The following is a 14,207-nucleotide window of genomic DNA, read 5'->3' as shown; positions in this document are numbered from 1 at the left end:
ATTTGATCTGAGTCTAATGATATTTACCAGATAGTTGGTTATTTATATTTACCACTGCGTATAGAGATATTTCGGAATAAATTGCCTTTTTTTAAACTGTATATATTAACTAAATTATACCACGCCTTTTTTTATTTTTTAAGGTTGTTAATCGATTAATCAAAACAATAATCGGCCAACTAATCGATTATGAAAATAATCAGTTGCAGCCCTAAAAACAAATCTGATTGTTTCATTTGTTGTCTGCTTTTACTTCCCAGTCAGGCTGTGGTGGTGGATAAAACCATGTACGTGTCTGGTCAGCTTGGCATGGACCCAGCAAGTGGACAGCTTGTCCCTGGGGGAGTAAAGAGTGAGGCAAAGCAGGTAAATTCCCAGTTTTGTTTGATGAAATTAAAAACAGAATATACAGTCATCCAAATCCATGTCTCTCCAGCTTAAAGTGGTTGTAAACCCCATTCGTGAAATCTGAACTAAGCAGATATATCTGCAGTGTTTACTTGTCTCTCTCCAAATCTCTAAGTGTTTCTCTCTGGTGCTTCTTTCCCCTGTTATCAGCACAAGTCACTTCTGAGGAGTTCTCCGGCACATGAGATAACAGTAGCTGAAAATTGTGTCAGGGAGGGAGCTTAGAGGTAGGTTAGCAGGGAGCTTGTCTATTCAGACTACAGCTCTGCATGTTTCTTCATTCCTCTGCCTATGTGGAAAAAGAAAAAGGGGGGGGGGTGCCTTTCCTCCAATCAGCTCTCACACAGTGTAAGTGCAGCTCTCCACCCTCCCTTATCCCTATGTACTGCTGGCAGATGAAGAAAGATTTTTTAACAGGATCTGCGCTTTTCAAAGGGCATAGAAAGTTGAAGCCAGCAGAGATACAAGTAAAACATTTGTAGGAAGATTTGTTTCATCTCTGTTTATCATCTGCGGCTATTCACTTCACTGGGTATATGTGAGGGTCTCACAGGCAGTGGAAAAATAGAGGCTCTGGCTGCAATACTCTCCTACAATTTGGAGCTGTCTTGTGCAGTTTCTCTTCTTGGCTACACGATGTCCTCAGTTTTTTTTTTTTTTTTTTTTTTTTTCCTTTTCAATGATATCCAATGTCTGACAACCCAAGACTGTGAAGGCAGGATATCATGGCCTTCCCTCCTGAGCACAGTGCCCTGTGCTTAGTGTATTAATGCAGAAAGCTGCATTAATGTTGTCAAGTGTTGACATTTGCGTGTTGTAGTATCTTAGGATTTGGGGTTCCCGGGATGCAGAAGACTGCATATAGTATGATGTGCAGGAACTGCTTGGTACTTGCATTGTAGTTCTGAAACTTGTTTGGTACACTTATGATGCAGACAGGCTTCACAGGCAGAAAATGCTGATTTAATAAGCTGTTCTCTGTACAGTTCAGTGACCATATGTAAATATTTTTTTTTTTTTTCTTCCAGGCACTGGTAAATATGGGAGAGATCCTTAAAGCAGCAGGATGTGATTACAGTAATGGTATGTAATGTTTGTACCTTTTTGTCTTGTTGGTGCAGTGAGGCAAATAGCAGTAAAAAGTGCAAAGAAAAAAAGAATAGGTCGACTCTTGTAGCTGGAATCACAGATGTATTCAGAAAGCTGCAGCTGTTCAGACTGTAGAAAGCAATGACAGGCTGAAAAGAACCGCTGTTTTCCATTGCTGTCCACATCCACACATCCACTACCTGCAGTTAGTGACAGATGATTGGCCCTGTACACTAGCAGATCCAGAACCAATTATCTGTCCCCAACAGCAGGTAATCACTGGATGTGCAGATACTTGTGAACAGTTGCGGCTCCTGTCAGCCTGTTACTGTTTTGTACAGACTGAATGGTCGCAGCTTTTCATATACACCTGTAATTCCAGTTGAAGGAATCCACTGATTTTACCCTCAGCCCCGGTTCACACTGAGGCAGCGCAACTTGCAGCGCAACTGCCTCAGGCGACCTGGACACGACAGGGGCGGCGACTTGCAAAACGACTTCTATATAGAAGTCTATGCAAGTCGCCTCAAGTCGCCCCCAAAGTAGTACAGGAACCTTTTTCTAAGTCGGAGCGACGTTGGAACGGTTCCATTGTACAGAACGGGACGCTACTTGTCAGGCGGCTAGGTTGCCTGACAAGTCGTCCTAGTGTGAACCGACCCTCAGGAATCTCCTGTCTGGCCCCAGCTACAGGTATGAGTACTGTGAATAAAAGATGGTCATTGTAAATATCACCCTAAGTATTGTATGCTTTTACACAACCCTCTAACTGCCAGTTCTGCTGGACAGCTTGGCCTGTTACAGGAAGTGGAAAAAATATCAGATATACTGGCAGGATCAACAGGAAATAAATGTTATGCAGAACTCAGAAAAACAAAAAAGCTGTGTTCTAAAGGCAGAAGGGTTTTTTTCTTTCTTTCTGAGATTTGGTGTTTTCAAGTTAAAAACATTTTTTTTTTGTTAGAAAATTACTTAGAACCTCTAAACATTATAGATTTTTTCTAACACCCTAGAGAATAAAATGGCAGTCGTTACAATACTTTCTGTCACACCGTATTTGCGCAGCGGTCTTGCAAGCGCACTTTTTTTTGGAAAAAAATACAAATTTTTTGCATTTAAACAGGCCACAGTAAAGTTAGCCCAATTTTTTTTTTTTTATATTGTGAAAGATAATGTTACACCGAGTAAATTGATACCCAACATGTCACGCTTCAAAATTGCGCCCGCTCGTGGAATGGCAACAAACTTTTACCCTTAATCTCCATAGGCGACGTTTAAAAATTCTGCAGGTTGCATTTTTGAGTTAGAGGAGGTCTAGGGCTAGAATTATTGCTCTCGCTCTAACAGTGGGGGCCATCTTCCCCCTCACTCATCTCCATACCTAACAGGGAGAAGGATCCGATCGCCTCTGCCGCAGCCAGCGGCTCCGGTAAGTGGCGGAGGACACCAGAGGGGGGGGGCCCTCTCCCCCCTGCCAATAAAAGTGATCTTGTAGCGAGTCCGCTGCTGAGACCACTTTTATCTGAAACCGGACCACTCACTGAAGAAAGGGATACCGGGTTTATGACAGCTAGCTGCTGCCATAGCAGCGATATTCCTCTTCAAAGTGCCGACGTATATTGCCGTGAGCCGGTCTGGAAGTGGTTAATGCATTTTAAGCAAAAGTTTTTTTGTTTTTCTTAATCGTAATGCAATCTATGCATTAAGATAAAAAACTTTGTGTGGAGCAGCTGCCCCGACACCCCCTAATACTTGAGAAAAGATAGTCCGCAACTCCTTGCTTGCTCTTTAAAATGTTCAAAATGTATTGATTCTCCATAAAAGACACAGACAGCAGATGTAAACGCATTTCAGCCTTGCGGACCCTGTTCACTTGCCCGAGCCCCATCTCTATCCAGCAATGTCCACGAGTCCCTCGGCCGTCTGGGACTCTCCCTCCTGATTGGCTGAGACACAGCAGAGGCGCCCATGGCTCCCACTGCTGTTAAGCAAGGTCAGTTAGCCAATCAGAGGAGCAGGGCCGAATTGCAGCTCTATGTCTGAATGTCTAAACAAATACTTTTAATGCTATTGACAGTGTATTATATGTGTAAGTATCAGATATGTAGATATGCATTTTTTGTTTTGCCCGTAGTTCCACTTTAAAGTACTACTGGACTTTTGTCTTATTTATTTATTTCTTGCTCCCCAGCCTTCACATACCTGAGCTTTGTCCTCCTGATCCTTTTAGTTAATTATAAAATTGAAATGAGTGTTTTGGTGTCTTTCATTATAAGCACATAGCAAAGCAAGCTACATTAGACTTTTTTTTTTTTTTTTTTTTGTCAGTTGTGAGGCTGAGTTTGTCTCGTTTTGAATATAACTAGTGGATTTGAAGAGGAGATTTTCAGCTGTAAAAATGCTCTAACGCTGAAAAACTTACACTTTTAACGCAGCATTCTGCAGCTAAAGCTACTGCCGTTTTTTTATAACGTCCAGTTTGCATGAGGCCTAAAGCGAGTGAACATGTAAACAGACCATTCGTTTTGTTATCCAGTCAGACGGGCCTTGCATTGCATGGTTGTTTGTAGACCTAAATGGGGAGATGAGGGGTCAGCACAGCCAACTTTTTATTAAAAGCCTTTAACCACTTAAGGACCAGCCGCCGCAGTTGTACTGCCACAGGTTGGCTCCCCTGCGTGAATCGCCGTCATTGTACGTCGGCTCGCGCAGTTGCGGGCGGGTGCCCGATGGGGGGAGCGTGCCCGTGGGTCGGGCAGACTCAGTGTCCGCTGACGACCCGCAATCCCCTAGTACAGAGGCAGAATGGGGATCTGCCTTTGTAAACAAGGCGGATCCCCATTCTGACAGGGGACATGACCGAGATCTACTGTTCCCAGTAATCGGGAACAGTGATCTCTGTCATGTGCCAGACAGCCCATCCCCCCTACAGCTAGAACACACCCAGGGAACACAGTTAACCCCTTGATCGCTCCCTAGAGTTAACTCCTTCAATGCCAGTGTCATTTTTACATTGATGAGTACATTTTTATAGCACTGATCAATGTAATGTCACTGGCCCCCAAATAGTGTCATTTGGGGTCAGATTTGTCCACCGCAATCCCGCTAAAAATCGCATATCGCCGCCATTACTGGTAAAAACAATAAAACCTAAGTCCCTAAATCTATCCCATAGTTTGTAGACACGATAACTTTTGGGCAAACCAATCAATATACACCTATTGTGATATTTTTGGTAAAAAAAAATGTAGAATATATATTGGCCTAAACTGATGAATACATTTAGGTTTTTTTTTTTATACATTTTTTTTTTTTTTTGGGGGGGGGGGGATGTATTATAGCAAAAAGTAAAAAAAAAAAAAAAAAAAAGGGTTTTTTTTTTTCAAAATTGTCGCTCTTTGTTTATAGCGCAAAAAAAAAAATAAAACCGCAGAGGTGATCCAATACCACCAAAAGAAAGCACTATTTGTGTGAAAAAAAAAAGACGTAAATTTTGTTTGGGTACAGGGTCGCACGACCGCGCAATTGTCAGTTAAAGCGACGCAGTGCCTGGTAATTAAGGGGAAAAATTCTTCCGCTCCTTAAGTGGTTAATTAAATAAAGCTGCTTGTCTGTCTTCCGGCAGCTGAAGAAAATTAGAAACTTGCATCCTTTTTGTGGTTAACGGGCTGCTCAACCTATCGCATAGTTTAGGTTGTGAAAGGTTCCTTGTCCGTTTTTCCAGTTCTGAAAACTGCTTAGTAGATAAATACTAATGCTGGAGAATCGTTTTGGAATAAAAGATTCATTGACCAGTTTCCTTTCTTTTGTTTCAGTTGTAAAAACAACCGTATTATTGGCTGACATCAATGATTTTAATGATGTCAATGAAGTTTACAAGCAGTGTAAGTACAGTAATTCTAGTATAGTTTATGTTGCACAACAAAGATGTTTTGTATTAAAGTGTACCTGTAATGTAACGTTTTACTTTTAAATCCTAAATAGAATCTGTTCCTAGTTATTAGAATAATATGTCATGTAAAGGTAAATTTTCCCCTATATCATAAATGCCCTAGGTCTGGGCACAATGGTTCTGTGCAATGTGTTCAGGAGTACAGAATATGCAGCACAGACTGGAACAGATCAGAAGTCTATAAAGCATGCTCTCAGGAAAATACCAAAACTCAGCGAGCATGCTCATAGGCGGTTCAGTCTAATGCTTCCCATACAATTTCTCCATCATTCAATGAAGGACATAGCTCTCTCTATTGTTCACAATTGGGTTATAATGACCCCCCTCCCCCCACAGGAGTAGGACATGAAGAAATTTTAGATACAAACTTCACTACTCTGGTAGTAAGGACGAACTTTCCTCTTCTAATCTCCTCCAGGAAAAGAACCTGTAGCAGTTTTCATTAAATCAGTGTGGAAGACCCTAAAAATTTAGGACATGCCTTTGGATCCCCCCCAATAGGGCATTTTTATTGCCAAAATGTATGAGAAAATCTCCATCTTTCAAGAACCAAAAGGCTAAAAAAGCAGAGACTGTGGTGTGATCTATGCATAACATAGCAGGATACTTTCTGCATCATGCCTCAGCTGCACTTTTTGTTACACAGCCTTTAATGGAATGAACCACACTATTACATCAGGAGGTATATCCTCGCAAAACACTTGATCCAGGTTCTTGCACTATTTCTTGGTCTTTCACCTACCTTTTCTTTTCACATGTTTGTTCTATACACTTCGAGCCCTTAGATTCACCCTCTTGGGATGGTACTATGGTTGCTATTGGTAAACCTCTGCACTCCTCCACCCATCTTCCCCCTTGGACACTTAATTCTCCCTTGGTTTACACTATCGTTATTATATGATAGCTCTTCACAGTATAACATTTATTCACAGACTGCCTCGGAGTCCCACTCGGCATTACCACTTACACCACACGGAAAACCTAGCTTCCTGGGGATCTTGTGTTTAATAAATTCAATAAAATGCAAGAGGGTTAAGAGGGCCCTGTGAATAAGAGCTTACAATCTAAAAGGGTGGGGCAAGTGGTACAAAAGGTTATAACTGTGGGGGATGAACTGATGGAAGTGATGAAAGATTAGTTGTAGGTGTGATAGGCTTCCCTATAGGGATGAGTTTTCAGGGATCACCTAAAGGCAGCCAGAGTAGAAGATAGCCGGACAGATTGAGATGTAGAGTTTTAGAGGATGGGAGAGGCTCTGGAGAAGTCCTGGAGACTAGCATGGGAAGAGGAGACAAGGGAGCTTGAGAGCAGGAGGTCTTGAGAAGAGCAGAGAGGACAGTTTGATCAATGATATGATATTTGGAGACAAGATTGGTGCTGTATGTCGGGCAGAGTTGTGAATGGCTTTGTCATTGTTAGTATTTTGAATTGAATTTGCTGTGTGAACATAAGCCAGTGTAGAGTTTGGTGGAGAGGGGTAGCAGACAATAAGCAGTTGGTAAGTTAGAGGAGTCTGGCAGCAGCATTCATGATAGACTGAAGAGGGGATAGCCTATAGAGAGGCAGGCCTATGAGAAGAGAGTTGCAATATTAATAGTCAAGGCAAAAGATAGCAAGGGAGTGAATGAGTAGCTTGGTGGTTTCATTAGTTAAAAAGGGGCGACTTTTACAGACGTTACAGAAGTGAAGTCTACAAGCTTTTCACGCTGATTGGAGATGGGGTGGAAAGGACAGGTCAGAGTCTAGGATTACACCTAGTACCCTGATGTGAGGGGAGGGATTGATGGGTTGCATTATTGGTTTTGATTGAAAAGTCATGGAGGAGAGCACGGGCGTGGGAATATTATCAGCTTGGTTTTAGAGATTAAGGAAGTGGTGCGACTTCCATGCTGATATGTCAGTTAGTAAGTTCGTAATGTGAGGGGAGACTGAAGGAGTGAGGAGTAGAGAGATAGATTTGGGTGTCATTGGCTTAGAGATGGTATTGGAGGCCATGGGAGGTTATCAAGTGACCAAAGGAGGAGGTGTAGATAGGGAAGAGAAGCAGTCCAAGAACAGATAAAGCAGAATCTTGCAAAGGGAGTGCAGTTTGAGAAGGAGCTGGTGGTCGACAGTATCAAAGGCCGTGAAGAGGTCTTGTAGTAAAAGTATGGAGTAGTGGCCATTGGTTTTAGCAGTTAGTAAATCGTATAACCTCAAGACCCTATCTCGTAAGCAAAGTTACACATGATTTAACTTATTACATGAATTGCATATAACCATCCAAGGTTAAGATATATATTCTAGTTTTAATGTCAATGAATGAGGTAGAGTTTGCTGGCTTTAACGTTGTTTCTCTATCGAGTTTCATCAGGAATACAAAGGTAATCTGTGATCAGAAAAACCAAAGGTAATCTGTGAGATTATATAAACAATAATGAGTATTGTATACTACAATAGCATACAAATACAACACCAATGAACGAATGGCCATAAATGTGTCTTTGACCTTATTTTGCAAGTTTATGTCACCTGGTGTATTGGTGTTGCATTTACATGCTATTGTATTATACTCATTGTATTATTGTATTATAATCATCATTGTTCATATGATACATACAGGGGTTGGACAAAATTATGGAAACAAGTATGGTAAAAATGCAGTCGTTGCCTAATATGGTGTTGGATCACCTTTTGGCATCCAAGACGGCCTGAATTCTCCTGGGAATTGACAAATATAAGACTTGGATGGAGGATAATGGAATCTGATACCACTCTTCAAGCAAAAATCCGGGTCACAATCCTGCTTAATGTCCTTTTTGTCTCTTTCGGTCAGTTGACCGCGTCGATCACGCTTATGCTTATCAGACAATGTTTTCCCAGAAACTGTATATGCTGCCCTAACCTTTTGATATTGTACCTAGCGACCCCACAAATACATTGGCAACTTCAGCCAGAGGCACGAGCTAAGCCGGTACCAACAATATGCCCTCAGTAAGCTCTGACATAACTCTGTATCACTAGCAGGGCACGCAGTGAATGATAAAAATGAGGCTTCCTACCTGTTAGCTAGGTGTCTCTTCACACCGTGGAAGAAAAAGAATGTTAGATCACTTCCGCTTTCAACGCAAGACATGTCGTCACTTTCACACCTGCAAATCATGTAGTGTTTCCATGTTTTTGTCCAACCCCTGTAGCTGAATATAAATCTTGAACCTTGGATGGTTATATGTAATTTAAAGTGTAATAGCGGCTTAAGGTAATAGTCAGTGCAGACATAATGGTTAACTGCTGTAATGTATAAATTCCATTTAATATGTACAGTGGGGCAAAAAAGTTCTTAGTCAGCCACCAATTGTGCAAGTTCTCCCACTTAAAAAGATGAGAGAGGCGTGTAATTGTCATCATAGGTATACCTCAACTATGAGAGACAAAATGTGGAAACAAATCCAGACGATCACATTGTCTGATTTTTGAGAGAATTTATTTGCAAATTATGGTGGAAAATAAGTATTTGGTCACCAATAAACAAGCAAGATTTCTGATTTCACAGACCTGTATCTTCTTCTTTAAGAGGCTCCTCTGTCCTCCACTCATTACCTGTATTAATGGCACCTGTTTGAACTTATCAGTATAAAATACACCTGTCCACAACCTCAAACAGTCACACTCCAAACTCCACTATGGTGAAGAGCTGTCGAAGGACACCAGAAACAAAATTGTAGACCTGCACCTGGCTGGGAAGACTGAATCTGCAATAGGCAAGCAGCTTGGTGTAAAGAAATCAACTGTGGGAGCAATAATTAGAAAATGGAAGACATACAAGGCCACTGATAATCTCCCTGATCTGGGGCTCCACACAAGATCTCACCCCGTGGGGTCAAAATGATCACAAGAACGGTGAGCAAAAATCCCAGAACGACACGGTAGGACCTAGTAAATGAACTACAGAGAGCTGGGACCAACGTAACAAAGGCTACCATCAGTAACACACTACGCCGCCAGGGACTCAGATCCTGCATTGCCAGATATGTCCCCCTGCTTAAGCCAGTACATGTGCGGGCCTGTCTGAGGTTTGCTGGAGAACATTTGGATGATCCAGAAGAGGTCAGATGAAACCAAAGTAGAACTGTTTGGTAGAAACACAACTTGTCGTGTTTGGAGGAGAGGGAATGCTGAGTTACAACCAAAGAACACCATACCTACTGTGAAGCATGGGGGTGGCAACATCCTGCTTTGGGGCTGTTTCTCTGCAAAGGGAACAGGACGACTGATTCGTGTATATGAAAGAATGAATGGGGCCATGTATCGTGAGATTTTGAGTGCAAACCTCCTCCCATCAGCAAGGGCATTGAAGATGAAACGTGGCTGGGTCTTTCAGCATGACAATGATCCCAAACACACCGCCCAGGCAACTAAGGAGTGGCATCGTAAGAAGAATTTCAAGGTCCTGGAGTGGCCTAGCCAGTCACCAGATCTCAACCCCATAGAAAACCTTTGGAGGGAGTTGAAAGTCCGTGTTGCCCAGCGACAGCCCCAAAACATCACTGCTCTAGAGGAGATCTGCATGGAGGAATGGGCCAACATGCCAGCAACAGTGTGTGACAACCTTGTGAAGACTTACAGAAAATGTTTGACGTCTGTCATTGCCAACAAAGGATATATAACAAAGTATTGAGATGAACTTTTGATATTGACCAAATACTTATTTTCCACCATAATTTGCAAAAAAAATTCTTTCAAAAATTAGACAATGTGATTGTCTGTCTGGATTTGTTTCCACATTTTGTCTCTCATAGTTGAGGTATACCTATGATGACAATTACAGGCGTCTCATCTTTTTAATTGGGAGAACTTGCACAATTGGCTGACTAAATACTTTTTTGCCCCACTGTACATGCGAATATCTCATGTTCTTTTTAGGAGAACGGTTGTTTAATATGAAATTTTTAATAGTCTATGGCGTCTTGAATGTCTGAGGACCCCCGAAACCAAGGATGCTCTCAAATACTGATTACTGGCTTCCAAATTGAAATGGTTGTCCAACCTACTGATTGCTAATTCTTCAGAATGCCAGTTAATATCTTTTGGAAGGAGAGTCTGTATTTGCATACCAGAGTACCCATGTTCTCAGATGACAAGTACTTTGCTTGAATTAAATCCAGGACCCACTGAAATCAATGATTTTTATACAGGGAACTATATGAATTTGGGTAATGGTACAAACAAATGCAGAAGATGATGTCTTTGAAACAAAGCAGTTTAAAGAATACGTTCGCCTTTTTGAAAAAATAATAAATGCACATATTGTTGCTGAAAAAAAATGTGCATTAATTATTTTTTCCTGCAGGAAACCAGAAAGCATTGCACCCCCGATCAGAGGATCAGGAGTGCAATGTCAGGCTGCTATAGGGCACCCATCAGCACCCTTGCAGTTCATTCAGAACTACAAGCTGTCTGTTGAGGTGACTGACAGTACTTGTAGTTTATTCATTCACAGGTAACTGTGAATGAATATGGCCTTGTGGGTGGAGCCCCGCATGGCCGCGCCTTTCTTGGAATGTGAAAGCGGGTGTGGAGATAACTGAAATAGGTATGTTAGACTAAATGAGAATTCCAGATCCAGAGTAAACTGCTGCTCTTTCTTTCCTTAAAAACTTGTCATAATTGGTAGCCTTAGAGGATGAATAATGTTTTTCCATTTTTATGGTGTGCATTTTGTAAAAAAAAAAAAAAAAGTTTTTTTTTTTCTCTAGTTTTTAAGATAAATCACCCAGCAAGAGCTGCCTACCAGGTTGCTGCTTTGCCAAAGGTAAGCTGTGTAGACTAGTGTAAACATTTCAAATAAGTAACCGTTTTGCCATTTGTAGATAAAGTAGATAGATGGAATTAGATAGAATGCAGATTTGTTACATACCCATGACACAGCCCTAGCAGTGAGTAAAAGTTTGTTTTTACTGCAGTTCCAGTAAATTATCAACAGTATTAAAATGAACCATATCTAAATGTGTAAATGGTACCAACATTGACTGCACTGTCTGTAGAGGACAACAATAATTGGCAATTTGCATTCATTTCAAAGTATCATTTAGACAATAAAAAATGTTGAATAGATTCAACTGTACTCGCCACACATCCCAGATAGGAGCTTTAGCGCAGGGGTCTCCAAACTTTCTAAACAAAGGACCAGTTTATTATCCTTCAGACTTTAAAGGGGCCGGACAGTGGCCAGTAGGAGTAGAAATTGTCCTAGTGCCCCATCATTGGTGTCAGTGGGAGGAATAGTGCCCCATCATTGGTGTCAGTGGGAGGAATAGTGCCCCATCATTGGTGTCAGTGGGAGAAATAGTGCCCCATCATTGGTGTCAGTGGGAGGAATAGTGCCCCATCATTGGTGTCAGTGGGAGGAATAGTGCCCCATCATTGGTGTCAGTGGGAGGATTAGTGCCCCATCATTGATGTCAGTGGGGACACCCATCATTGGTGTCAGTGGGAGGAATAGTGCTCAACTGCTGATGTCAGTGAGAGGAATAGAGCCCCAAGGGCCAGATAAATCAACCAAAGGGCCGCAGTTTGGAGACTACTGCTTGTAGAGTATCATCCCTCTTGAGAGTGGCCTTTTTTCAGCTCTTAAGTCTACTCTTTATAGACTGGGGTACAACTTTGAAGGAAGCTTATAGTTCCATTTGGGGAAGTGAATACATTGGCACTCTTGCCTACAGAGCATTGATACTCCACGTTCACACCAAATGGACTTGAGGTTTATGTCCACTTAAAGTTTAACTTTAGCAAATAAAAACTATGGGGTTTATTTACTAAAGGAAAATCCACTTTGCACTGCAAGTGCACTGAAAGTGCACTTGGAAGTAAGTTCACTGTAGATCCGAGGGGGACAAGCAAGCAAAATAAAAAACAGCATTTTAGCTTGCACATGATTGGATGATGAAATCAGCAGAGCTTCCACTCATTTCAGATCTACCCCTTAGATTTAGAGCGACTGGACTCCCAAAGTGGATTTGCCTTTCGTAAATAACCCCCTATGTCTCTTCTACATTAAAGTTCCTTACCTGCCTGTACGTTCTCTACACTGAGCTGTACACACACAGCTCAGTGCACAATTTTGGTGATACTTAGATGAATGATCTCCCGCACATGTGCAGGAGTGACGTCAAGTTGGTCCAGCCAGTGAAGATGGGTACCCGGAAGCCAACTGGCCGAAAATGTCAGTGGGGAGTTCTGAGACCATGCAGAACTGGAGAGAGGGTGAGTATAGTTCCCCTTGACAGGCTTTCCTATGTACGCAGGAAACAAACCCCACAAGTGGAATTAGCCCAATGCATCTTGAAAGTGGAGCCAGATTGAAGCCTGTCTACCAATATACAAGAACCCTTATAGTTTGTATGGGCTTGGTTTATAGGGAGCCAGTGCAGTGACTGACGTATTCCATTGTAACCATTCAGGTCATGGAGTTTGGCCTGGGAAAATGTAACTCCAGCTCGCATGAGAAGGAATTACATCATTGGTGGCCACCCATGGGGTGACGATGGCAATGAGCTGAAGTGCAAAGCTTGCATCACTGGAGAAAGTCAACACTAGGGAGAAAGTCTATTCTGCAGATTTAGTTATGCTTTAATTAGTCTATTTATACTTTGCAAAGTTCTGAAGCTAAGAGCTTACAGGTGCCATTGTACAATTTTTCAGTAGGTCGCCTTATCAGTTTTTATTTTCTCCACTTTTCCATAGTCTAAAACTTAGCAGTTGTTTAATATACTGTCTGTTAATGTTCTAATCTAAAGTGTATGCTATAAATATCAGCCATCACAGGGGTTGACACAATAAAATTTATCTTTGGAAAAAGAGTCTCTGCTTATTCAGATTTCTTGCCATTCTGTAACATCCATCCTTCCTTTCTATCAGGGAGGGAGAGTGGAAATTGAAGCTGTGGCCGTCCTTGGACCTATAACAGAAGTTTCCTCGGCACTTTAAAGATGAATGGTGCACAAAATCCTGCCAGCATTCAACAGAACACTATAGGAGTGATGTGTTTATAATGGAGCAAAAATTAAGAGCTGTTGCTCATAGCAACCAATCATGTATAATCTTTAGAGTACATCCATATTGCCAATATAAATGATGACATAAGGCCATTGTTGAACATAAGGTGCCAAATCATACTTTTCATCTTCTTTGCATTGATGCCACTGCTACCTTAATGATGAGTTGTTGTTTTTTACAATTAAGACAGTCTCAAAGCCATTCAATACTGGCCTTTTTAAATATTAATATTGGCATTACAGTGGAGGTGAAGGCCTGTACCTGCTGGCAGCCCATGGGGACTAGACTTGGGGATTAGCAGACAACAGGCACAAGCCTCATTCCACAATGGTGTCTCCTAGGACGGTCATACTGAGTTCTGTGTACTTGTTTAGCCTACAGATTGTCCCATAGCTGCTTTGTACTAGTGACAGCTACACTGTATACATTCCTAAAGTGTATCTCTAGAATGTTTAAAGGACACTTTGTATAGTACATAGAAAAAAAAGAGATTTTTAGGAATAAACATTCATAAATCAATGTGTCATGTGTCTATTTATTTTTTAACCTTTACTTTATAATTCAGTGCTGAATCTTCTAGTAATGTTATCTTATTTCACACAATATACTTTGTGTATTGATTGCTAAGAAAGCTTAAAATTTATATTTAAAGTCATAACTTTTATTGGCACAGTGAACTATTGTGTCTATAATCTATAGCCGGTAAAGTACATTTTTCTGACGG

At 41.4% G+C, this 14,207-nt stretch overlaps 1 protein-coding gene across 5 annotated transcripts in view; it reads left to right on the top strand.

The window, feature by feature from the left end:
* Positions 1–14,002, top strand: part of RIDA (reactive intermediate imine deaminase A) — a 49,770-nt gene extending 35,768 nt beyond the window's left edge. For all 5 annotated transcript variants that reach the window (XM_073632022.1, XM_073632024.1, XM_073632023.1 and 2 more), the window contains exons 2-6: positions 261–366; positions 1,437–1,491; positions 5,313–5,381; positions 11,185–11,240; positions 13,346–14,002. In XM_073632022.1, the coding sequence (XP_073488123.1) occupies positions 261–366; positions 1,437–1,491; positions 5,313–5,381; positions 11,185–11,240; positions 13,346–13,414 (355 nt within the window). In that variant the 3' untranslated portion in view covers positions 13,415–14,002. The remainder of the gene's footprint in view (positions 1–260; positions 367–1,436; positions 1,492–5,312; positions 5,382–11,184; positions 11,241–13,345) is intronic.
* The last annotated feature ends 205 nt before the right edge of the window (positions 14,003–14,207 follow it).

Source organism: Aquarana catesbeiana, linkage group LG05 (genome assembly GCF_042186555.1).
Source record: "Aquarana catesbeiana isolate 2022-GZ linkage group LG05, ASM4218655v1, whole genome shotgun sequence".
In the NCBI taxonomy this organism is placed as follows: Eukaryota; Metazoa; Chordata; class Amphibia; order Anura; family Ranidae; genus Aquarana; species Aquarana catesbeiana.
The sequence above is the reverse complement of the archived record's forward strand: the minus strand, read 5'-3'. Positions and strand labels throughout refer to the sequence as shown.